This window comes from Neopsephotus bourkii, unplaced genomic scaffold (assembly GCF_033783945.1).
Source record: "Neopsephotus bourkii isolate Nb327-2 ecotype Australia unplaced genomic scaffold, CSIRO-AGI_Nbou_v1 NB_690, whole genome shotgun sequence".
In the NCBI taxonomy this organism is placed as follows: Eukaryota; Metazoa; Chordata; class Aves; order Psittaciformes; family Psittacidae; genus Neopsephotus; species Neopsephotus bourkii.
The window spans coordinates 2,067,871-2,092,907 of record NW_026901189.1 but is presented as its reverse complement, the minus strand read 5'-3'; the positions used below and the strand labels follow the sequence as shown (position 1 = coordinate 2,092,907).

Below are 25,037 nucleotides of genomic sequence, written 5' to 3'. Positions count from 1 at the left end.
CACTTTCAAAGATCCTAAAATGCCAAGTACTTCCTGGTCTCTCATGTTGGGAGAGTGACCTGCTGTGGCACAGAGTGAGAGCAAAAAAATCAGGCACTGAGGTGAGCCTCAGAAGCATAGGAGAAGCACCTTTATGGGAACTGACTTCACTTCTGCAAGAGATAAATGTGATGGCACAAGAAGGCCCTTTCATCATTGCTAACAAATTCATTTCCTCAGCCTACCTTTTTTACCTTAATCCTTTCCACACATGCAACACATCTGTAATGACATATGGGCAAAACTGCTGAAAGGATCTCACAGTTAGTTACTGCTTGCACAGGCTGCAGGAAAAATATTACTAAAATGCTTTAGATACATTCAAATACTGTAATCATGAAAGTAAAAACAATGGCATTACCTAATTAGGCTACAAGATACAGAGTACCTCTGATATTTGGGAGTCCGTGTAAGTAGGGACCACAACCAGGGCTTATGAATTGCAATTGTTAATTGAAGTTGGAAGGATTTAGTTACAAAGGAAACAGATTGTTCTATTATTTCCAGTCCTCTCATTTTCATCTGTGGCCTAACCCCAAGGGGCTCCAAAGGCAGGATTCAACTTTTTGTTCAATTTTTTAGGTTCTGCATTAAAATAAATGGCTTGACAGGAAATGTCTTAAATTTAGTCTAAAAATCTGTTCCTACTTGTGGAGGTCAATTGCAGCAGAGACTACGCAGTAGCACTGATTGTCCAGATGAGCTTCATTAGCTGCTGAACCTACTTGGTTTCTCTTACACACCTCAATATGCCGTTTACTGTGTGGCTTGTTTTGCTAAGCCAAATTTTGTCAGTTTGTCATCATAGTTTTTAATTCTGTTGGGCTTTTTTCTAATGTCAGGTTACCTTCCTGCACCCTTTCTGTACGTTGTTCTGTTAAAATATTGATTCAGAATAATTTTGGTGAGTTAGGCATGGGTGTAAAAGCATGTCAGTAGGAAACGTATTTTTTCTATTCCACAGAAAGCTCATCAGCCAGGCATGCTTCTGTCAGTGTTAGAATTCTGCATTGTTTGACAATTTAGTTCTTTGGAAAAGCTAATTAAAGATGGATGCTCTAAAAAAACAAAAAGAATAAGGAAAAGAGGAGGAGGAAAATTAGCAAAGCCCTAAGGTTAGTTCTTGTCCATTCTTAACAGGAACCTCAGATATTTTCCTGACTTTACTTATTCAAGGTGTCTTTCATGAAATAATTATCTTCATAATTTCACACAAAATACACATCTTTGATCTAGCTATCTTTTCCAATGATAAATTTTGAAGTAATACTCTATTTTAATTACCAAAAAGTTTAAGCATTTCTTTTCAAAAGGGGAGCAGTTTCTTCTTAATTAATATGTGGTTTTGCTACAGATGATATTATGTATTACATGATGATTATCTCACTTTCTTAGTGCTCCTCTGAACAGTATTGCATCTGTGTACCACTAGTAACCTCTCAGTACATGTGCACTTAGACCCTTTCCGTAACAGTTGTGGTAACAACAAAAAAATTACATAAACTTGCAAAGGAGTTGCTTAATGGTATGAAGTGTTCTGGTTTCTACCAAAACCCCAATTAGTTAATTTTGTGCCCTTCCTGGCCTACATAAATTATGCAACCCTTACATCTCAACATCAGTGAATTATGTAGCTCTTCTCACACATCAATTAATTTTGGCCCCATCAACTTCCCACCTTCTGTGTGCTCCCAGCCTCAAATCAATTTTGCATCTCCCAGCCGCGAGCAATTAATTTTGTACTCCCAGCAGCTCATATCTGCCTGAACCTGCAGCCCTGCTTCAACTCTTCACCCTCCCCCATCTGCCTCTGCTCCTGCCCAGCCAAGCCACTGCCTTCTCCTGCCGAATTTGTCCTTCTCCAGCTCACAGCAAGGATCAGTCCCAGGCAGCTTCACCTCCTGCCTCACCAGCCAGCACTGCATCCCAACACACCCATGGGCAGCAGGGCTGATCTGGAGGTGACCTGGGTGGCCTTGTCACTCTCTTGATTTTCAAAGTGCGAATTGCAAGACTGAAGCTCCATCTTCTGGAATGGCCTGTCAAAGTCATGGTGCGCTTGGAGCAGCCACCCCCAAAACCCTTCCAGTGGGGAAGCCTGCATCACATAACACCCCACTGAGAAGAGAAATAGCTTCCAGGTGTATAAGAAAAGCAACGCTGAGGAAAAAGGTGGTGCTGGCATTCATCAAACTTAGCACTGCTGCCAGCAGCAGAAGTAAGTGTGACCTGGGCCTCGGTGTTAAAGCTGACACTGATACAGGTGTCCCCATTAAATGCCACAGTAGGCTTCTCTAAGCAACCTAGGAAGACCTTATTTTCTTCCAGAAGAAACTTCAGTGTGCAAAACTGCCAACCCCTATGTGCAGCTCTGGTCTGAGTCCTCAATTATTTTCCAAAAAGGAAAAGTATCTCCATGAGAAGTATGTAGAGACCAAAAGCCCGAGAGGGCAATGTGATATCCTGCAAACCAGAACGGCCTTGACGTGCTATTGCTTGATGGTTGCTTTCAGACCAGGAGGCAGCTGGGCAGCTCTGCATCCCACTTATGGTCTTTAACCAGGGATTTGCCTTCTAGTAATGCAGGATGGGTCAAGACAGGCCCCTTCCTCACCATCTCCCTCTGTATTTAGTTCCTCAGGAGCATAGAGGGGAGGGTCCAGCAGCTTTTGCCAAAGGGACAAGGGTGGTGACACCAGAGTGAGGAGCAGTCAGGCTGCACCCAGGGTCACCCCATTTTCCATCCAGCTGGACTGTCGGGAGGGTTGGGGAAGAGCAGCTCTCAGTTCAGTCTCCTTTTCTCTCTGGGAGCTGGAAGGAATTTAACTCCTCTCCCAAGTGGGGTTACAGATTATTTTCTCTCCTCTCCTTTTTGTCTGTGTCTGTGTAAGCAGCAAGCTCCTCAGAGGCTGACTTGTGCTTTTCTTGTACGATTCCCAGCACATCTGGCCGTCTCGGGTAAGGTCCCTAAGCCTGATTGTAGCAAAAAGTAATGATAGTGTGTTTAAAACTTGGGCCTCCAACTATAACTATATATAAAACACAAAACATTTGGGACAAACTGAAGGAAATACAGTTTTTAGTAACTGAGCAAAATAAATATATATTCACTCTTTTACATCTGCAGTTGTGCTTTGCATGCGTGAGTGCTCTGACATTGTGTTAGAAGCCTGTATCTCAGAACTGAAAGCCCATGCAGTGCAGTGTAGTGCTTGCTCCCAGCTGGTTGGCATCAAACATTTTTTCCTGTCTCACTTGTACAACAGCCATGGTCATTCATCAGCGTGAAGCTAAGCTGGCTCTAGAAAATGTTCGAATTATCTAGGTGTCCTGATTAAACCTGCCTTGATTTAAGAGGCACACTACTGTACTCCTGTGAACATTTGTTATTTCTTCAAGTAATAGAATTAGCTATCAGCATTTCCTTAAGAACATGCAGAACACAACTGCAGTATAATTCCTCTCCCTCCAAGCCTAGTCTTGAAAATGCAAATTTCTCTTTCAAGTGTGTTGGCAAAAAATGGCAACATCCTGATGCACAGGTGATTTAGACACTGAATTACACACTGGTTGAGTTATCATCAGGGAGTTGAGTTCTTTGGGGAATCTTTGAGTTCTTTTGGGGTTCTTTGGAAGTGGTGTGGAAAGTAACACAGTCTGCTGGGGAAATATCAGCGGATGGCTTGTTTCTTGCTGTCTTTTGTAGGGATCCAGCACTGGCCACTGCCATGGACAGTGCACAGGGCTGGATACAGGCCTCTCATCTTCCTAGTACAGCCTTGCTGTAACCTTACAGAGCTCGATGCAACAGACCACAGTGCTGTGCACTTTCTCCTGAGGGTTTTTGTGTTCTGTTTTAAAAATAACAAGACATCTCTTAATATTCAGGATACATTTTTCCACTCTGAAGCACCACAACAGTCTTTTTAAGGAAACTTTAGGAAGGGTGTTAACTTGATCAATGCTGTGCAGGAAGGAAAGCTCTTTCCTACTATTTTTTCAGCATGACTTTCACTGGCATGATCAGGCTGGGAAAAGACTTACTGGCTGATAGCCCAGGACAGCCATGCAATATCTCTAGTCATCTGGAACTCAAGCTACTCTGCCCAGGGGAGAGCCATAACGTAAAAACAATTTAGGTTACATGCTGAATCATATAAACATTGTTCAGTTTTTAGAAAATAGTTTAAATACTATTTATGTGCATTGGCTATGCACAGGTTTGGGGGTTTTTCAAATGGCAAATAAGAAAGGCTGGGATGGGGTTTGCTTTTTTTACTGTAGACAGTTTTCAAAAAACTTGGCTATTGTTAGAAGTATTAGGGACATGAACTTCCTCTCACAGATTTAAGAGCTTGGCTTCCCCTATGTATCGGATATAATTGTTTTATATATAGATAATGTTTGCTTTTTGACCCTGTCCAGAAAGCACAGTGACAGGCATGCTGGTCTGGTCAGAGGGGGCTCCCAGAGGCCCTGGGGCCCCCCTGCTGCACAGTACAGGACTGTCCACCACCAGCACCACATCGGAAGGGCTTCGCTTCATCAGGCTAAGCTGCAAACCCCCCAAGAACAGAGTTTCTGCAGCTGTACCGCTGACCTGCACCGAAGCTGCACTTCTACAGATTTATTTCCACCCCATTCAGCCTGAGCCCTCCATGCTACCCTTTGTGGCCATTGTCCCCTCTTAACGTTTTTTGTTACTGCTGCCCAGAGTTTGTTCTGTCACCCTCCCACCCTCCCCAGTGTATGTATAATCTGAGTAACCCTGGTAAACCAAAGCCCAAGGGCCAATGTATGTGTATGGAACTGAAAAGTTGAGGCCTTAGCCTCTGACTGTATTAATCTGTGGAGTTTTCAGTTGTCTTGTGGCACAAGAGAAGGAGAAACGAGGATACTTCCAACAGTTCAAAGCTGATACTAAAATGTATTAATTATAGTGCTTTTGCAAGTCTGTGGTTTTTTTCTCTCCCTTTTTGAAACTATTACTGGCCTCTGTTGTTACTTTATTTTGCATAAGATCCTGCTAGAGTAAAATGCTCCTTGGTGAGCATATGCAGCTCTTAATAGCTTGGGATAACTCAACATGAATTCAGTGTGTAAGTTTCACTTCATAACCCTTTTTTTTCCCTCTTGTCTTAATTGAATACCTGAGATTGGGATGTGTCCATTGCCACCTGTCCTGCCAAGTCCTAACATTCCAGCACACCTTGCAACAAGCCTAAAATTATTATTTTAGGAAAATGGCTATGGTTCCTTATGATTCCTTTTTTCCATAAACTGGTATTTCACAAGCTGAGTAGCCTTACTGTCTTTTCAGCGACTGGTCCATTCTAACAGAAGAGATTAACCACTCTCACGCATAGCTTGGTTATTATTGTGCAGCCTCTTGCTTTGCTGAAATTGTTGGTTATTTGGTGGCATTGTTGTTTTTAATTGAGTTGTCATTTTTACTTTCTTGATGTGATGTGCCATGTGCCATAACTTTTCCTCTGGTGCTTTCATTGCAGGCCTTGCTGAGACCAGGACGAATAGATAGAATTATCTATGTGCCATTGCCAGATGCAGCCACTCGTAAGGAGATCTTCAAACTTCATTTTCAGTCCATGCCAGTCAGCGATGAAGTCTGCTTAGCAGAGCTTGTTCAGCACACACAGAAGTACTCAGGAGCAGAGGTAAAACTTTTGGAATGGTAATTGCCACAAAGTTGGTGCACAAAATTGTGTTTTCAAAATTGAAATCAAGTATCGACCAGGTATCATCTTTTAAGTCTTCTCAAAGTGATGGGAGGAATTATGAAAAGGAATGTTTGTGAGATTTCTATGTTTCTGCATAGAAAACAATAGAGTCTGGGGCTTTTTTCCTTCAAGATCTCCATCAGATTGTTGCCAGGGGGACGGCCTCTTCCAGGGAGAGCCATAGTACTATCATGGCTGGCCTCATTAAGGATGTGTTGCCCTGAGATGTGGAGGGAGGTGGAGGCAAGTGCCCCCAGACTGCCCAGACAGTTCCCCTGGGTCTCTCCACATCCCTGGGGATCTTTTTTGCATTGAAGATTGTGACTGAGAGCCTCAGATGCAGGGAGGATTGACAGAGTTATGATATGGTGTAAGGGAATTGCAAGGAAGTCACTGGTCACTTTGAAGCTCATATTTTCCTATTCTATATAATCAAGACATAATACACAGGAGCACTTACTGTTATAGCTCGTTGCTATTGGTCAGCTTCTGACAATGGACGTCAGACAATTATTTCCTGTCCATGGTAGAAGGAGAAGCTTTCCCAGGTACTGATGCCTGGCAGTTAAAATAAGTATTGTTATGTTAGTGGTCATCACTCTGCTCTATGAATATTATTCATGTCAGTGTCTCATGAAAGAATATTTCATTCTTTTCTCATTTTGATTCGTTGAAAGGAATTAACATTGCTTCAAAAATTCGTAATGTTACGAAGGTTGCAAATTTGAGCTCTTAAATGGTATGAAATACCAGAATTAAAATTTCCACCTTCCTGTAGCCTAGTGTATGCATTATCATACCATCTTCAGTTACATAGTCACCTTCTGTTTTTTCCATAGCAGAGTGGAAAATGAAATGTGCTTCCCTCAGCTCCCCATCTTTCTGTGTGCTGTTTACAAGGGCAGAGAAATAAGTTAAACTTTTGTCTTGGCTCACAAGAGAAGGTAACTGTGGAGTGTGTGATTCCTATAATGCTGAAGGCTTTCTTGACTAGTCATTGGATATGCTCCCAGGCAAGACTTTTGCTCATTTAGCTATCACTATAAATTCTGGTACGCTGTAAAATCCTGCATTGCGTACTGGCTGATGGGGGCACTGCTGTTAGTGCTGCAAGTCCAAGGGATGGGGTCCGACCTTGCCAAATGCAGCAGCAGCAGGGCTTGGCGAACCTCCAGACTTGTTCTGGGAAGCTGTGTCACAGTGGACACCAAAGTCAAACCCGCAAGAGCTTTCCTCCTCCACAGCACAGGACAAACTGTGCTCTGGGAATGGATGAATGAAGGCTGTGTAGTGAGCAAAGCTGTTCTGTGTAGCACATCTTTTTGCCACAGAATGTGGGAACTCAGAATGAACAAAAGGCAGTAAAAAAGGATCACAGGCTTAAATGTCAGTCTGGAAAATTGTCGCAGCTCTACTGCCTCCATGCTTTGGAGTAGTGACGCAAAACAGTACTATGTTTTTACCTGGATGTCAGTGATGCTGCCCTGGCAGAATATATCTGCCTCTGGATGAGTTACAAGCCTCCAAAAGCATAAATATAAGCATATTTTCTGTTGTGTATGGAAACTGTCTTCTTACCAGGCAACAACTATAATGCTTGTATTTTAGAAATTCCAAAGATTTCCTTTGAATCTGGATCAGCTGAGGCTCTAGTGGTGAATTCCTGTGCCTACTTGATAATTAGTCACAAATGTCTTGGTGCTGGCTTTGTACATTACCAAAAATAAGTTAATGGGTCATTGAGTGCAGCTACAGACTAGCTGTGACGGCGAGGAAAGCCTGCCTGTTTCCAATACATCATTTCTCATGAATTCTGTTCTTTCACATCATTCAAAGAGTTATAATAACTGAGATGTAAAGAGTAAATACAGAAGAAGCCTCAGTCAGTGGTCTTTGGAAGAATATTTTAAGTCTTGACAGTTGGCACGCACAGCGGCCAGTTTCATTAAAACCTTTTCTTCCTAGTGTCTCCAGCTTCCCAGCTTTAGAAATAGTTTCCGCTGTTGAATGGCAAGTTCCCATTCTACTGTTCTGTCCTTTGTTCAGAAAAAGAAATGGAAAATGCTTGGGTTTGTGACTAGAAGATGTTATATGAATAAGGAGTTACATGTAAAGATGCATTGAATCATCCTGACATGAGCTGAATAAACAGCAAGTAAAGTGGATAGTTCAGTATATGTCTGGCTTCCAACCTGGCCCTTTTTCAGATCAGATATTTGTGTATTTTTACCTGTCGTCACTGATGACCAGTTATCTCTATTCACCTGCTGGATGTACGTTTCTTTTAATGAGTATCTTTAAAGATATATCAAGATAGCAAAATAGGGTGATTACTTCCCACTGCTGCACATGAGAGAAGATTCAAGATAATTTATGAGGGTTGATTGCAATTTCCTTCTCTAGTGTGTAAGGGAAGTTTAATATATTAAAAAAAAAAGGTGCATTTACATTTTTAGTGTAAGAAAAAAAGTAATGTCTGTACAATTAGTTTTTATTATGCTAATAGTATAGATCAAACAGAGTCTCAGTTGAAATATTTGGGTTTGAGTTTCATCTTCATTACCAGGTCCTTCTGAAACAGTGTTCTGCAGCAGTGCTTGAGGCTGTTCTTCTGCATCAGTATATCAGGAAAGTAAGAAATTGTCTATAGAAGTTTCTGAATGGCAAGGTTCAGCCTCCAAGCTGACGTTAACACCAAGGATCATTCTTCCTCCCTCTGAGGCAACTTCTTTGGCTGCATGTCTGCCCTGAAGGCATTTGTCTGTTCCCAGGAGCACCTCAATCTCTTTTTTGCTGAGCTGGTGTGACTGAACCAAACACAGGGTAGGTCTGGTTGCTGAAAGCACAGTGCTGCAGTAACCATATGTCTCCTTTGCTCTCACACGCAGACCAGCAGGTTTCACTGGTGTGGCAGAAGAGCCATCAAACTGGGACAATACTCTTGCATTTGTCCCCAGCTTTTTTTCCTGGGAAGCTTATACTGGAGGCCGTGCCCAGGCAGCTGATGCTTGGCATGGTTCAGCAGGAGAGTGGGCTGGGCTGTTCTGCGCTTCTGGCCTCACTGGCACTTCCAGGTGCTGCAGCATTAGCAGGGAGCGCTGGTAGGCACAAAGAGGTCTCTAGGTCTTGAAAGTAATAAAAACGGTTGAAACAAGTGCAGTCCTGCAGTGAAACTTTTATAAGGTTTATTCTAGTGTTCCTGCATTTTATTTTGTGGCAAAATTGCAGGAGATTCAACTTTTAGAAAACTGATGATTTTTTTTTAATGCTTTTATATAATTGAGATGTCTTTACTCAAAGATTAATTGAATTATAGATTTTTTCTAGAGCATTTTCACTGTTGTACCTATGCTGAAAAGTTTTTCTGTTTGATTTCTCGCTGTGCTTTCTGTAGAGTGCACTGAATTAAAGATCCAGCCGCAGAAGTATTTAAAAGTGATGTTTGAAAGTGCAAGCAGTGTGAGTTCTTTGGGTCTCATTTGCTTCCTTTGATGATGCTGCTACAGTCACCTTGCTTTAGGAAAGATGATCTTTCCACAGACTTCAGTGCACTACTTTTTTAGTTTTGGGTTCAGATTAGGCTTTTCATAATTACTAGCTACTCTCTGTTGTAATACAAAACACCCATAGTCCTAATGCACTTTCTAGTGCAAGTGCAAACAAAATCATGTGGACAGTATCAGATAGAAAATTGTTCAGCAGTTTTTAAATTACGCATTGTCTCACACAGAGAATAAGAAAGGTTGTAGCTGGAACATGTCTTGGTTTAGAGGAAGGATACCTGCCTTTATAAATGCAAAGACTGATGTCTTTATTAGACCAGGGAGGGGGGGAAGAAGATTGTATCATTTGCCTTTACAGATTAAGGGGAAGGGGTGTGTCTATCTTCAAATCCTTGGAGGCTGCTCTGAGAAGAGGGATGATCAAGGGATGAAACAGTGTTTCCCACTGTAGAAATATTTAGTTCCAGAAAGGAGGTGATGAAAAGAATAAACTCAGTAGAGTGAGGAACCTTCTTTTATTGTCTGAACCCCAGTCACATTTATACTTTGTTACAGTTTAGAAAGCAGTAGCAGAGAGGGAAGTTTTAGCAGAAACTCAAGTGTTGAGTAGTTTTGAGTTTAAAGTTGGTTAAAAATAGTGAAAAAAAAAAAATCAATATTCTGGGTATGATGACCATATTCTCAAGACCAGCATGCTTATAAAAGTAAGCTAATGGGACTGAGTGCTTTTAAATTGGTGGAAAGCAGGTCATGGTGAAAGCAAAGGCTGGCATTGTTTCTATGCTATTATCAGTTTCCATGCTAACAGAAGACAATCGTAAAGCAGGAATCTGGGAATCTGTAAATCTTTCAGTGATTCTTAGTAGAACAGTTGATGTAAAAAATATCTTTCTCACTTTTCAATAACTTTCAATGGGAACAAAGAATGAAGGGGGAAAGCAGCAAGCCAATGAAGATTTGCTCTGGCTCATATGAGGACGTATTTGATGCCAAAAAGTATCTGTGCAGCAGCATACTAGTTTCAGTTGACTAACACCTTTGACTCCTAAAATATGTATTCTAAAACATGCATAGTCTTGTTTAAAAGATACTGATATATTTAAGCTATAAACTTTAATAGAAACCCACTGCAAACAACCAAAACTTTCCCAAACTTATATTTTCCTTACAGAGGAAGGTACCAGCTACAGAATAAGTAAGAATGTCTTCCGCTGTAAGTATACAGGAAGGTAAACAGTCTTTTAAGATACTGGGAAAAATTTGTCTCTTTAGTAAACAGAATCTACAGTAAATGTGAGAGAGGGCTGAAATACAGGTTAAAAATGACATATGACAAATTAGAATGTGTTATCTTCTTTACACCTAGTTTTTCCATGAAGGAAAAGATCTTCCAAACTTAAGGGAAAGGCTTTCTGCTTAACATTTTTAAAGGGCAATAAATCCAATCCTGTATAGTAGCCTAAAGAGAGACACAGGCTTTTGGGAGTGAAGGCATCAAAAAAGTAGAAAAACAAAGAGTGAAGTTTCTGTGTGGAAGAAAAAGCAAACAAACAAAACAAACAGTAGACCTTTCAAATCATGTCACGGCTACAGCCCATCATTTTGATTTTTAAATACAAATGTGTTTGTTCTTTTTATGCTTAGTTATGCTAGATGCAGTGTGTGTTCAATTCCCATTGAATTCTACAGGTGCTGAAGGCTGTTGTGGTTTAAGCCCAGCTGGTAACTCAGAACCACGCAGCTGCTTGCTCACTCCCCATCCCTTTGCTCCCCCACCCTCCTCCTGGAGGGATGGGGAGGAGAATTGAAAGAATGTAACTCCCATGGGTTGAGATAAAAACGGTCCAGTAACTAAGGTATAACACAAACCACTACTGCTACCACCAATAATAATAATGATAAGGGAAATAACAAGGGAAGAGAATACAACTGCTCACCACCCGCTGACTGATACCCAGCCCAACCTGAGCAGCGATCTAGCTCTTCTGGGTAACTGCCCCCAGTTTATATACTAGACATGGCATGCTGTGGTATGGAATACCTCTTTGGTCAGTTTGGGTCAGGTGTCCTGTCTCTGCTTCCTCCCAGCTTCCCCTCCTCCCTGGCAGAGCATGAGGCTCAGAAAGGCCTTGGCCAAAGTAAACATTACTTAGCAACAACTAAAAACATCGGTGTTACCAGCATTGTTCCCAGGTTGAAAGTTAAAAACAAAGCACTGCACCAGCTACTAATAAGGAGAAAAATGGCTGTTACTGCTGAGCACAGGACAAAGGCACTCAACACATCATTAGGGACTAGGCCCTCAGATTTTAAACTTCTAAGATACCAGAAAAAAAAGGCATGTGTCTCATCAGAAATGTGTGATTTAGTAGTTAAAGCATCTATGACTGAAGCAACTCTGGCCTGACTCTTCTGGATGGCCTTTCCTCCTGAACAAGTTCTGCTTAGCTCCACACCAGGATACAGTATTACAGTGAAATGCAACTTTCAAAGTGAGGAATACTGCCAGATTGAAACACAGCAAGATAAAGGCCTCAGATGAACCTCTGAAATTTCTCTTGGAACAGTGCATAGGATCTGTTAATTTATATCACTCACTGAAACGTGAACATTTTTGTGTGGGTAGGTGAGGAAAAGAGACTCAGCCTTCATCCAGTGTGTGTAATACAGGATCACCTCCTTCCTACACACATTTTCAGTGCTGAAGATGTGTTTGGCACAGGTGGCTGGAAGGTGAGGAAATACCTGGCATTCAGAATGTTTTCCGAATGTCAGTGTTTGGGATAAATGAGATGAATCACCGGAAAGGAAATAAGTAACTAGACAGGACTTCCCATGGGATTCTGCTTGCTGCTGGTCTCACAAGAACCTTGTACGTGCAGAATGTGCTTGGGCAGATCAGGAACGAGGGCAGCATGAGTGTCTGGATAATCACTCATGGGCATGGTGGTGCCGAACCGCGAGAGTTTGTGGCATGACACTGCCTCTGCCTGCTCTCCTTTTAAGCCACTTTAGAAAGATCTGGTTCCCCTCACACATTTTTCGAAGATGGGTGGGGGTTTATTGCCCTAAGTGGCCTGATTTTCATCACATCTTATCTAAGCTGAAACCTGATGAGGTACTGTTTGTATTCACCCTATGTGTATAATGTGCACGGGTGGCACTTAGCATCTTCATGCAAAACGTAAGATTTGGTATCCAGGAGAGTATTTGCACTGAAACTTATGTCTGGCTAGTTCATCTGGGAAAGAACATTTTATCCTTCAGTGAAATAATGATTTGCTAATAGTTTAATCAAGCAGAGGAGATTTAAAGCATCTGGCTGAAGGGGCATTCGTGTTTCCGAAAAGGTCAGACCCATTAACAGCTCAGGGAGGATACAGTCGAAACTGCTTCCTAAGTAACTCAAAAAACAGTGATCCTCAGACGAATGTGGGGAAAATGCCAGAGGGAATTCGAACGAGCCCCCAAATGAGCACCAAACAATCTCAAGGTACGAAATTCAGCCTGCTGCTTAACCTGAGATTTTCTTCCTCCATACAGCCTGAAGAGCTGAACGTGTTGATTCCTTAAATGCTGAAACAGATAGGATGCAGCTAATTTCAGTATGTTTTTTTTCTTCCTTTCTGTGTCTTCATTAGCTATTTAAATGGCATGATTTACCCACATTCTGTAAATGAGCACCTCTGTTTGCTTTTGTCCTCCCAGTGCTTTTGAAGGGTTATTTCTTGTAGCATGCCTGTTTGGAAAAAGAACCTGCAACAAGAGCATCGCTTGTGCCAGGGGTATGCAATCCTCTGCTGACAGGGCTGGTCACTTCCCATGAGCTTTTACGGAACAGCTGTAGTTTCATCAAACCAGCCGAGCCCACGGGAGATGGGCTTTACTGGCATCGCTGAATGTGCTATTTGCTTCCCTTCGCTACCCTTGCCTCCCCTTTTCCACACTACCTTGGCTGCGGTGGAGTTACCAGGAGCTCCCCTTTGTTGAGGGTGGCAGGGGGGAGTGTACTGCCGGCACAGCGGGGGACTGTTGAGATGTCAGTGAAACACAGACGTGTAAAAGAGGGACCTTGGACTGATACTCTCTCAGGCAGCTTCACTTGCACTCTGCTGTTGCCTGTGGCTCCGCTGCTTTATTGTCCTTGTTTTGGCTGTAGTTCCTAGCAATGAAAAAACATGTTGCTCTTTAAAAGCAGATGGGAATTCATTCCTGAAGGAAAAATGTCTCTTTAGGCTACTGCTATTGTTCTCTGTTAGTTCTTTTTTTTTGACTGTGAGTTATTTCTAGCAACTTTTAATTTAATTCATTCTTCCTTTTTTTTTTTTTTTTTAAATCAGACAGCAGGGATTATCCTGCCATGTCTTAAAGCACACGCTTTCAGTATACCACTGATCACAAATGGGGGCATATAAGTTTGAGTTAAAATTGTATTTGCAGTGATCAGGAATGAATTGAAAATGTCAGTTTATTTCTGTCTTTTGAAGTGTTTTCATTTACATAATACAGATGCTAGTATCAGTTCAGAGTGGTGGAATTCACTTTTATGTTAATAAAAGGAAGAGGAAAAAAGGAAAAAAACAAGGCACTTTTTCTTCACGTTGACCTGTTTTTCTTATTTAAACTTGTACAGTTGGCACTTGGTCGTAGAAGTTACGGTGTGTCATAGGGTATGTGGTTAGAAGGGAGCTTGCTGCTTTGATTTTTCCCTCAATTCTAGTCCTAAAGTATGAGGCAAGGCACACAAATTAGAGAAAGTCACCAAAAAGTCATTGCACTTCACAGAAAATTAAGTCCTCATCCTTGACCCTTATATACTAACTTCAGGGCGAGATCTTCACTGTATACAAGTTATAAATACTGTATATGTCTTAGTACATTAGCAAAAGATAACATCCAGACTTTTTTGTATCATTTTCCATGAGACCACTGATTTGTATCCACTTTTTTCATAAATTGGGGAAAAGTAAATATTCTTACATACCCTTTGCTGTTTCTCAATCCCTTAACAGTGTGTATCTGACTGGCTTAAGTGCCTATCATAGTTACTTGTAGTAGTACACAATGTCTGACTATCAAATCTCAGTGTTCAGTTTACCTTTCTTTATGTACATATAGATTTTCTTCTTGAATATGCTGGGGGTCTCTAGGGGTTTCCCATGGAGGTATCACTGAAACATAATCTTAGGCATCAGGTTGACCAGGAGAGCTGCAGAGAGCTCCCTGCTGCACCAGTAAAACTTGCTTTCTGTTCTTAACAGAATTCAGTGCTCCAAAAATAAGGGGAGTACTTGGACAATGATATCCAAAATAGTTTTAATTGTTGTCTTAATTGGCACCAGGAATATTTAAATGCAGTACCTGAAAGCTAACTCAGGTGGGATGTTTATACCAGATGAAACCATACAGAGGAACACCTTGTGCTGACCTACTTGTGTTTCTGGTACTGTGCCAGTTAAATTGCTGTCAAGGGGGAAGATACGTTAATGAATGGCAGAGGAACGAACAATGGAGCACAGGTATAAAAGCTTATTAATCTACCTATTGTTGTGAATGAGGAACATGTATTTTAATGACAATGCTCTTTTCACTGAACTCCAAAGATTGGAGAGGTGTGTGTATGAATTAAAATATTTGAATGTATATTGGTATCTTTGTGTATATATAGAATAGGATGTTTGCCTTTAGCAGTCATCAGTGAAGTAATGGTTGCTGTTGCAAAAATTTGGAACCTAGCAATATCTAATAAGATCAGTAAGTGTGCCATTAGGCTGAATATCTTCCACAATAAATGCACTGAATTGCAAACTTAACAGCAATACCTATTAAAGCTACTTTTGTATAGAATGTGCACCAACTATTCTGCTTTCATTGCTTTCTCCTGTAATAGAAATAATAATTTTTGTAAAGTAAATTTTGAGTTCATTTTGTGAAAGATGGTCATTACTGATAAAGTATTTGCAGGGTTTTATGTTCTTGGTGGGTTTGGTTTTTTTTTCTTAACATTTTAATTGTGATATGCTTTAGTAGTTGCCATCCCCAGAAATGTGTATGAACCACAAGCTTACACACCTGTAATCTCCTTAAGTTAACTGAGTTTAAAAATGCATTCTGCTGTGTTCCTTTTGAAGAGGTTTTGATTATGTATAATTTTATTTTTCTAAGTGAAATTTTTTGGGACAGAATAGTTGAAATACCTGCCTTTGTTCTGCTTTCTTTTTTTATCCACAAACTAGTAACAACAGTGTTGGAGTTTGAGGGTTTTGGGGGAGATTAAGCTGCTCAGCATCAATTCTGAAACAGTTTGAAAAGCTGTTCGTAATTAAAATAGTCACTGATTCTGAATATGGGAACCAGGAATCTTTCAAGTACTTGCAGCCAAACCCATGTTGTCAAACAGGGCAATTTTCATTCTTGCCATGTAACTTTGGCTTTCACAGCCTGCCTGAACACTGGCTGTTCAGGAGGAGGAGAGCTGTGGTCCCATTGAAGAAAGCACACTAAGGGGAGCTATCTGCAGCTGGCTTTTTGTTTTGTATTTGAATCCTAACAAAGATTTTGTATTGGCACAAAACTTTGGTCTTAGCATTCAAACCATTGCCTGGAGTAGAAGCTGTCAAATAACATATCATAGCATCACAGAGCTGATGTATGCCTGCACTAGTGTAGCTCAGACTTTATTTTATAAAAAATGGAAGTCGTTATTTCCAAGTTATCTTTTATGGTTTCCATTAAATACATAGGGAAATACATAAAGCTTTAGATTGCCTTTGGCAGAAGGATTAAATGATTATTGGCAGTTGGAAAAGAGCACAGTAACAGCTCTGCAGCAAATTATTAGCTATGTTAGAAGAAATTCCATGGACCATTTTGCTTTTTAATTAAACTTTTTAAACTATCACGTAGTTCTCAGCTTAAGCTTTTTGTTCCCTGTCTTTGAGTAATGAAAATGTCAAGGATAATCGAGTAGAAAAAGAAGCCTTTCAGGTCTTAGTCTTCTGTAATTTGTCCATGGTATTGAGTGTACAGAAGTGAACTGTCAGATCTGGGTTGACCACTTGCAGTGGATGAAAACAGCAAACCCCAAGATGACTGCAATTGCTAATTGGTCTTGACATCCCCATTGTCAGGGAGGAAAACCAAGAGAGTTTTTCCCAGTTTAAAAGAGCTGCTTTGGATGTTGTTTGTTTGATGGTTTATTTTCTTATTTAGGGAAGCAGGGGGCTGTTATGATTTCAGAGTAATTGGCATGTTACAGAGATTGGCTTTCTGGTGTCCTATAGCAAACAAAATAAATCTGTGATAAAACTAGACTATTACACTTAACATTGCACAGTGAAACACACCTTTAGAGGAAAAGGAGGGGAAGAAAAGTAATCTGTCTTCTGATTTGTCTTATATATCTCTGGTCTTATTGTGCTTTCTACTGGGATAAACAAACTTTGTCTCTTTCCAGAACTGCTCCCAGTGAGCTCCCATTTGATGGGAAACTGATGGGGGGGGGGGGGGGGAGGAGCAGCCGCAGGTGTGAGGAGCAAAATGTACATGGCTCATCAGTTAGACTCTGGGGGTATCTTTGGTAGGATGTTACCAAGTATTTGTGAGTTCGTGTCAGAAAAACTCTTTCCACTCAGTCTCTTTGGTAGTCACTTGCAGGGTATGGTTTTTGCCATTCAGGCAAGAATAAGGGACTGAAGAGAAGAAACCAGAAGGACAGGTTTTTGAGGATTTTTCTTATGACAGGCACTTATAGGGGCTTGGATGTTCAGCACTGCCGCACCACCACAAGCAAGCAAAAATAAAAAACCCCAAGCCCAAAAGCCATGTGCCACTTGTGTTTCTAGTTACCTCTGCAAGGTGCCATTGTGGCTGTGTACCTGGAGAGAGGTGTTTTGGGGAGTTCCCTTGCCAGGGAGGACATACAGTGTGGCTGTAGGGACACGGGCTCATTGCAGACTCCTGTAATTATCCATGTTACTGCTTTGTGGGGTCTTGCCATTTCTGTGGTCATTTTTGTGTATTTACATGTTATATAAACCAGGGGAAGAAACAAACCACACTCCTTTGTTAGCAAAACAAAATTTGGAGGCAAGAAAATATCTTCTATAATTTAGTATAAACAAGAGAGAGCAAAACTTTTTTTGATTCTGACCTTCCTAGTTTAAGGCCTGAGGACTTCCAAGGAAGAGTTGGCAGTCTTGTTTAATATTCAAACAGTAAACGCTCATTGTAATAAGATGTCAGTTCTCTTCAGAAGTGGAATGTTGTAAAAATGTTAAAAGCTGAAAACTTACTCTTCCTTTCTAACATTCTTTTTTACTGAAGGTGCAAAAGTACTTAAGAATTCAGTAAAGTAAGCTCAAGGAAGAAACTGGGATTTGTGGGAAAGTTTTTGCATGTGATTATATATATTTTTTAATAAGTATGTATATATCTCACTAAAGACCTTCCTTTTCTTGTTTATGATGTTCTTCAAGCATGTATAGAAAATAAGTTCTATAAACTTATCCATTCAGGAAGTATTCTGTTCTTTCTTTACCTCTTCTTTTTTTGTATACTGATTGGATAGTTGGAATAAGAAGGTGAACTTGATCATTTAGACAGTATCTTACCCTAGGCTAATTGTTTGCCATTAAAATGAGAGTTTGCATGCAGGAAGGAGTGTTATATTTTGGGCTTACTTCCTTGTAACTCATAAATCTTGGCTGTATAAATGTTCAGTCACTAATTAAGGCTTTCAAATTAATATGTTTCCTGACTGGACTTGGCTGTTTTTGCACAGAGCAATGCTGTTTCCCAACTTCCCAATTTAGGAGCGCTCTCAAATGTGTGATACGGAAGTATGATGTTTATTGTGGAGAGTTAATGAACAGCATGTATAGGGAGGGGAGAGGCATTTTGTTGCTAACTTCTGCAGGAAATAGGGTGGTGGTATCAAAATGGGTTTGCATACTTTAATTACATCCCTTACTTCAAACAATGCCAAAATTTACTATTTTATATTGATAAATGTCAGTCCTGAGGTGAATTGCTTTCATTATTCTAGGCTAGTTTTCTGTCTGCAATTCAGCCAGTGTACTCATGATGATATAAAAATACAGTCCAAAAGTGGTGGAAAAAGGTTTCAACTTTTGTTAGAGACTTTTTAAAAATTAATTGGTAATATTATCACTCAAGTAGTATTATCATTGTGTTAATCTTACCTGCTTATATAGTAACACAGTGCTCATTTGGCATTTGTGTCCTACTTGTGTTACCCTTTCTTTATGTGTGTGTATATATATATATATATATAAAATACATATATTATATATATATATATATATTTGTGTCCTTTCTTACTTATGAAGCCATACAGGAGTTTTTGCCATATATTTACTTATTTCTCCAATATTTAGGATTTTCAGAAATTGATATTTGGGTGATGATATGTACAATACACACATTGTACTGCAAACATCCATGTTAATTTCATTTTGCACAAATGTGTTGTTGCAGCATTGAAAGCAAGTCTAGCAGTGCTTCCTCTGAAATGAACATCCCCTAGCACATCCAATGAATTTGCTGTCAAAGGTTTGCAGAAGCTGCAAATGAATCATCCAGCCAGGTGTGGTGTTTTAAAAGGTGGTCCTGGAGATGAGCTACATTTTCTAGCTATTTCACACCAAAATTGTTTCCATTATCTGTATTCCAGCTGGCTAGATGTGTATTGCAGTAGTCAACTTCCTTCAATTCTGCATGTTCAATGGGTTTCATAAATAATTTGTATTTCTGTTCTGAGCTGTCTAATTTGTACGTGGAACCTAGAGGAGTAGGAATTAATCATGAACAGTAACAAAAAAGATGTCTCATTAGCTCTTTAAAGACTTAGTGTTCAATTTATGAATGCGTGTTACTGCTGATGCTTTCTTTGTTACGAAAGTGCAGAGACACCACAGTGCTAATCGATGTTCTCTTTACAAGGAAATAAAAAGTAGTCTGTAACATGTGCTTACAAATCTGAAACAACTGTTCCTGCCATGAACATATATTTCATATATGTGTTGCACCAAGGAAGATACTTGTTTCTTAACAGCTAATTAGAAATAGACCAAATTTCAAAGTCTGATATCTGAATTTAACTCAGCTGAATTTCATCACCTTTTATCACTTCAACCAAAGCCAAACTATGAATACCTTCTCATTTTTAGCCTAGTCAAAGTTCGAATTGTTCCCCTACAGCATTTGAAAAATTTTCATGTGCACAAAAAATTTCCTGCAACGAATGGAATTATTTAATGCACTTGAAATCAAATACATGTTTGAGCTTGCTAAACCCAAGGATGATTTCTTTAATTCCTAAAGATTAAAATGTCTTCTAGTTTAATGTATATTATTAATTAGATAGCAGAAATAACAGAATATGCATCAGATTTGTCTTTATTTTTTAATTTTCAAAATGTGATGTATCTTACAGCTGTATTCTACTGCTGTCACTTCTGGGCCTGTAGTTTCCTGACAGTTCATCTCTGTCAAATCAATTGATGCATAAACTACACAACACTGTTTTGTGTGATTAGATTTTGATATAGCAAAATGATTTTTCCATGACCAAGAAAATTCTTCGCATTTTAATGGGATCAAAGAGAAGGCATATCAGTTAGTCCCAAGTTAAGCCACTGTAAAGGTTTCCAGGTCTTTCACTATTGCTTTTTACAGGTTTCTAATAGAAGACATGGCTGTATGTGTTTGTGAGGAGCAGGGGCTGGTGAATCCCTCTCCTTTTAATTGGTGTTTTGAAATTAAGTACAATTCCATGTGGCCTCAACACTACTGTAGGCATGTTTAAGAACAGACTGACTTTTAAAAATTACTAAATTACTCTGCCACTCTTATCACATCTTTTTGAAGCAGCAACCTTTTCTTGCCCCCAGGAGATTATTGGCATCCAACAAGTTATTTCAAAAATAGCTCTGTCTGTAGAAATTGGCTACAGAGATGCTGCATCAGAGGTGTGCAGGCAATGAGTGACCCACCAAGTTGGACAGGCGGTACAAATCCAGGTGCTTTATCATGCTTGGTATAAGTACCATTTGAGCATGATAGGAAGGCTTGCTAAATTATAAAACATAGCTTTAAGAAACTATGGTAATAAATCTCTCTTTTGCCAATCTGCATGCCCTTGGAAACAATCCTGGACTTGCTGGGAAATAGGTTGTATTGTCTCATTGGTTTCTTACTTCTTATGAATTTGATAAATCATTCTACACATCATATTTGGTAGCAAGTAAACTCTATTTCAAAGCCTGAATGATGCCTATGTGATATGTGTAATTTGAAATCTGTTGTTACATAAGATTCAGACGGGATTTGAGATTCGGTGTTGTATTTGGCAGTATCTATCTGCCACCTGAATTACTAAATTACAAAACAAATTACAATTTGCCTTATTTCTTGTAACATACTGTCTAGGACTTCTTTTGCAGTGTGCAAATTCAAAATCAGGAACTATGTCCTGGGACATTATTACAAATCCTGTCTTTTGCAGGCCACCCATTTGTTTTGGTACTTGGCTCCTGTGGGATATTCCCAGTAGGGTTGCATCAAGCCACTGTTGAATGGCTGGTGCTGTTTTTTCTGCCATTCTGATGCCATTCTGCCGTTGAAAGAGGGACTTGAAAAACACAAGGAAGCTTAGAAAGTTTCTAAGTAGTTCAGCCTATTAAAGTGCTTAGAAAACTGCTGGCTTGAGAAGAGTAAATAAAGAGGCTAAGTTAAGGTAAGTGGTGAGAGCCATGGTAAGCAACAGCTCCCTGGACCACAGAAGCAGCTCTACTGATCCCACAGTCCTGTGCCTCTAAGGCTTTGCCCAACAACAAGCCAGTGCAGAGACCTGTATCCTCTTGCAATCATTGATCATGCTCATGTTCTCAAGATGAACAAAACAGCATTACTGGTATATTAAAATGACAAACCTACTCCAATCCTAGCCCAGTCAGGATCCACACAGAACAGGTTGTTCCCTGCGAGTCAGAACAAAACTGATAACTTTTGGCAAGAATAGCAAATACACATTAATATTTGCATTATGATAAGAGAGAGAGCCTGTTTTGAGGTTTATATTTGATACTAGTAATTCATACTCCATTTTGAGATGATTCTTTCCTACAGTGAATGGTCTTTCTTGAAAGTGTCTAATTTTTCAGAAATCTTTTAGTCATTTTATTTTTAGCATTTAAAATCCAGCCGTTTTATTGTACCAATGGTTAGCCTGCCAGTACTTTTTAGCACCAGACTTTTTTCATTTTAAAATAGTGAGGGGGTTTTGTTGTTTGTTTCTTCTTAATTCCTGTGCAACATTTAATGAAAGTTTAATTAGCCCCGGCATGTAGGGAGAGAGGAAACAGTGTTCAGCAATTGAGATTATAATTAGCTACATTTATACAAAAGTGATTGTATTACCTAAATCTCTCTCTCTTCCCCTCCCCCCCCCCTTTTTTTCTTTCTCTTTTTTTTTAATTTTATTTATTTTTGGATGAGATTGAGGTTAGGAAGGGAGTGCAGGCACAGTCTCTGTAAAAGAAGTGGAGGGAGTAAAAATGCTTCAGTGGATCTGGAAAACAAACACAATGAGCTGTCTCTGGGTCTCTGTAGAGCTGAAGCACTGGTCTTACTTCTAGAAGTCCATGACAGAGGCAGAGTTTAAATTTCAGTTTAGGAGGTTTGCAAAGCTTGGATAAGCCATGAAGGTCAAATCCTATTCTCAAGGTGTGAACATAGGACAAGGCTGATCCTGGGTAAGAAGGCCAGTCTTGTTACTGTTTTTTATTAAAATATTTTGTTACTTCTGCTGCAAATTAATGTTGGTTTGAACATTTTCTCTCTCTTAAGTATTGTTCAGTCTTCCTCATTAAAAAAACATTTCCTCAATAATAATGGATTCCATATGTAGATGTACTATGTATATAAAATGATACATACTAATGTAAGCAATCACACATGAAAATGTGAGGTTTTTGCTTTTCATCATGTAATGACTTTTCCTGCTTCAGCCTCCTGCCCCCAAAACAATCGAACAATAAGAAAACCCATCAAAAGGAAATTTGCTGTTTTAAGTAATTTTCCAGATACCAAGTTTTCCAAGTTCAAATGGAGCTGGCAGAGGAGGCAGGCGGCCAGCAGACTGACCACTGACAGTTCCAGGAACAGGTCAACTTTGTCTGCAGCATGGTTGATACCATGGATTTGTGCGCGCCTGACAACGAGCACACTGGAAAGCCTCCGCTCAGGAAAGCTGTTCACCATGTGCTTCACTTCAAAAATAAGGGCAAGTCCCTCCTCCTTCAGGATCCTTTATGCTAGTGAGGAGGAGACTTACTCAGGTGCTTGCAGAGTTTTAGCTTGCAGTTAGTTGAGTGTTTTGCTGAACTGCAACGCTACGGTGAGATGGAGAGACTTTACAGTACTGCACACACTGTCTCAGAAACATATGGGGAAAGCATTTCTTAAAAAGAAGCAAAATCCCTTTCCTTTTTAGAGGGTTACAAGAGTATTCTGACGTTTGCCTGTAGAAATAACACCTGTCCTCATTTTTGTGGGAAAAAAAAAAAAAGAAGAAAAAGAAAAAAGAGCTATAAAAAAGCCAAGTTACCTTGGGAAATCTGCATTTTTTTATCTTTTGTGCATGATTTTATCCAAAGGAAGATTCCCGTGTGTTCTCGTTAAGTCTTGTAATGTGATGCAATCATTCAATTTGGCCAATGAGATGTTCTGCAAATATCCAACAGCAGGTGAGCTTTGCTTTTTCAGGGTGGACAGAGACAGAGGAGACCTACGAACACTCTTTACTTTGGACAGTACTTAAAAGACTGCCAGAGCCATTTCCCAAAGCAAAAGGGACACATAGGATTTTTCTTCAACCCAGAGGTTAACGACAAATTAAAAAAAATTATTATCCTGAATAAGGAGTAGTAGTACAGGGTATTGCTGTCTCATTACTTACACAAGAAAAAAGAAAAGCAGTTATTAATTTTACTTTTATAAATTTTAATTCAGTGTTTCTTCTCCCAAAAAAAAAAACCACTAAGTTGAATAATTTATATAGTTTTGTGTCATTGACCTGATTTTTTGTGGTAGAAGTAGAATTCAGAATGTTTCAGCTTGAAAAGACTTTAAGTATTTCAATTTAAAATTATTTTATCCATTTTCTTGCTAAGTGTAATGGGTGAGGTTGAATTTGATCCTTTGTTTACCTGGCTTTGCAGTAAATGATATATTCTGCTTGGGAAATATTTTGTTCTCCAGCAGAAAACTTTTACAATTCTGCTTTTGAATGAACCTGAAATTGTAGGGAATTTGGTTTTCTGAAACAGGCAGAGAATAAAAAGTAATTTCCTTTTGGGTGTTGTGGGTTTTTTCTGGTTTTGTTTTTGGTTTGTTTTTCTTTTTTTATATATATATGTTGATAGTTGACACTTTTATTTCAGCATCAGCATCCCATTTTCAGCTCTTTTCCTGTGGCACTGCATCGTTCTTTTGCTAAGAAGAACACACAGACCACATAGTAGTCTGAAGGCTGCACTTTTGCACAGCCCTCTGGGTTTCTGTTTGTCTGTTTGTATTGACTCCACACTTGAAAGATAACACTTTCTCAGGTAGAAATGGTAAAGTTGTAGGAAATGGGTGTTAGAAAGCCTATAGAAGAATATTTAGTTGATCTGTATCTTAAAATGTATTCTGTTTGAAAATGTATTTAAATAATGGTATGATTATACATAGTTGTGGGTGACTAATATAGTCTATTGCTGCAGGTCATGGAAATAGTCATAAAAAGTATTTATTCTGAATGTGAACCCGGATGCAGGTTTTCCTGACATGTTTCCCATATGGTCTGAAAGTAAACACTAAATCAGATAGGGAATTGAGGAAAGGGGAGCAGCAGCAAGTGGGGATTCTGCAGCACTAAACCTGCAGCCCTCTGTGGTTTGAAGCTGTAACTTGTTTTCTCTCAGCAGCAAAGAAAAGAAAGAATTGGTCTAAGTGGAATGAAAGGGTTCTGCGGACCTAGGAACCCGCAGAGACACAGGCACTGACAAAAAAACCATGATTTAAACCTTTATCAGAAAAGCATTGGTGGAGATGCAGAGAAAGGGGGTCACCTCCAGAAATGATGTGCTGTTTACTCACTTATGCTCAGTGCTGCAGCAGAGGCTGGTACTTCTCAGCAGACTGCGCACTCTTCCTGAAAACAGAGCGGTTTTAGGGAATTGTTGGTTCCACTTCAACAACTCACCGTTCCTGTCGTTATTGACCTTACCTGGCTGTACCTCACAGGGCGTATCTGCCAGGATATCCCTGTCAGACGTGGTGTCCTTCCCAAGTCCTCCCCTTGGTTCTCACAACTCGTGTTGGGAAATCTGAACTGGGGAGACAGGAACATTGCAGAAGGTCTATATAAGGTATGGTTAGGGATCTGAACTGTGAGTACCACACAAATGCGTCTTCAATTGCAGCTGCAGTGCAGACAAGAACTCCTGAGTTACAAATTTTGTACGCTGGCTGTATGAGTGGGAGATATTGTCACTTCAACATGCATGAAAAGCTTAGATCTCTACTCATTTGTTTGTTCCGTGGTTATCTTTTTACCTAATTTACCTTTAACTTCAACGGGGGAATCAGTCTCAAGGTTCTGCAGTGATGTTCCTCAGTACTTGTGGCCTATGCAATTTAGAAATTTCTCGCTGAAAAGGCTCATTTCATAGTTCAGGTGTCTTAAGTT

At 39.8% G+C, this 25,037-nt stretch overlaps 1 protein-coding gene across 6 annotated transcripts in view; it reads left to right on the top strand.

Annotated features, from left to right (window-relative positions):
• Positions 1-25,037, top strand: part of AFG2A (AFG2 AAA ATPase homolog A) — a 229,774-nt gene that overhangs the window by 161,287 nt on the left and 43,450 nt on the right. For 3 of the 6 annotated variants that reach the window (XM_061353673.1, XM_061353672.1, XM_061353671.1), the window contains one exon: positions 5,550-5,714. In XM_061353673.1, the coding sequence (XP_061209657.1) occupies positions 5,550-5,714 (165 nt within the window). Of the gene's footprint in view, positions 1-5,549; positions 5,715-25,037 lie in introns of those variants that run through there. The other 3 variants (XM_061353683.1, XM_061353680.1, XM_061353684.1) reach the window with 2 other exon arrangements.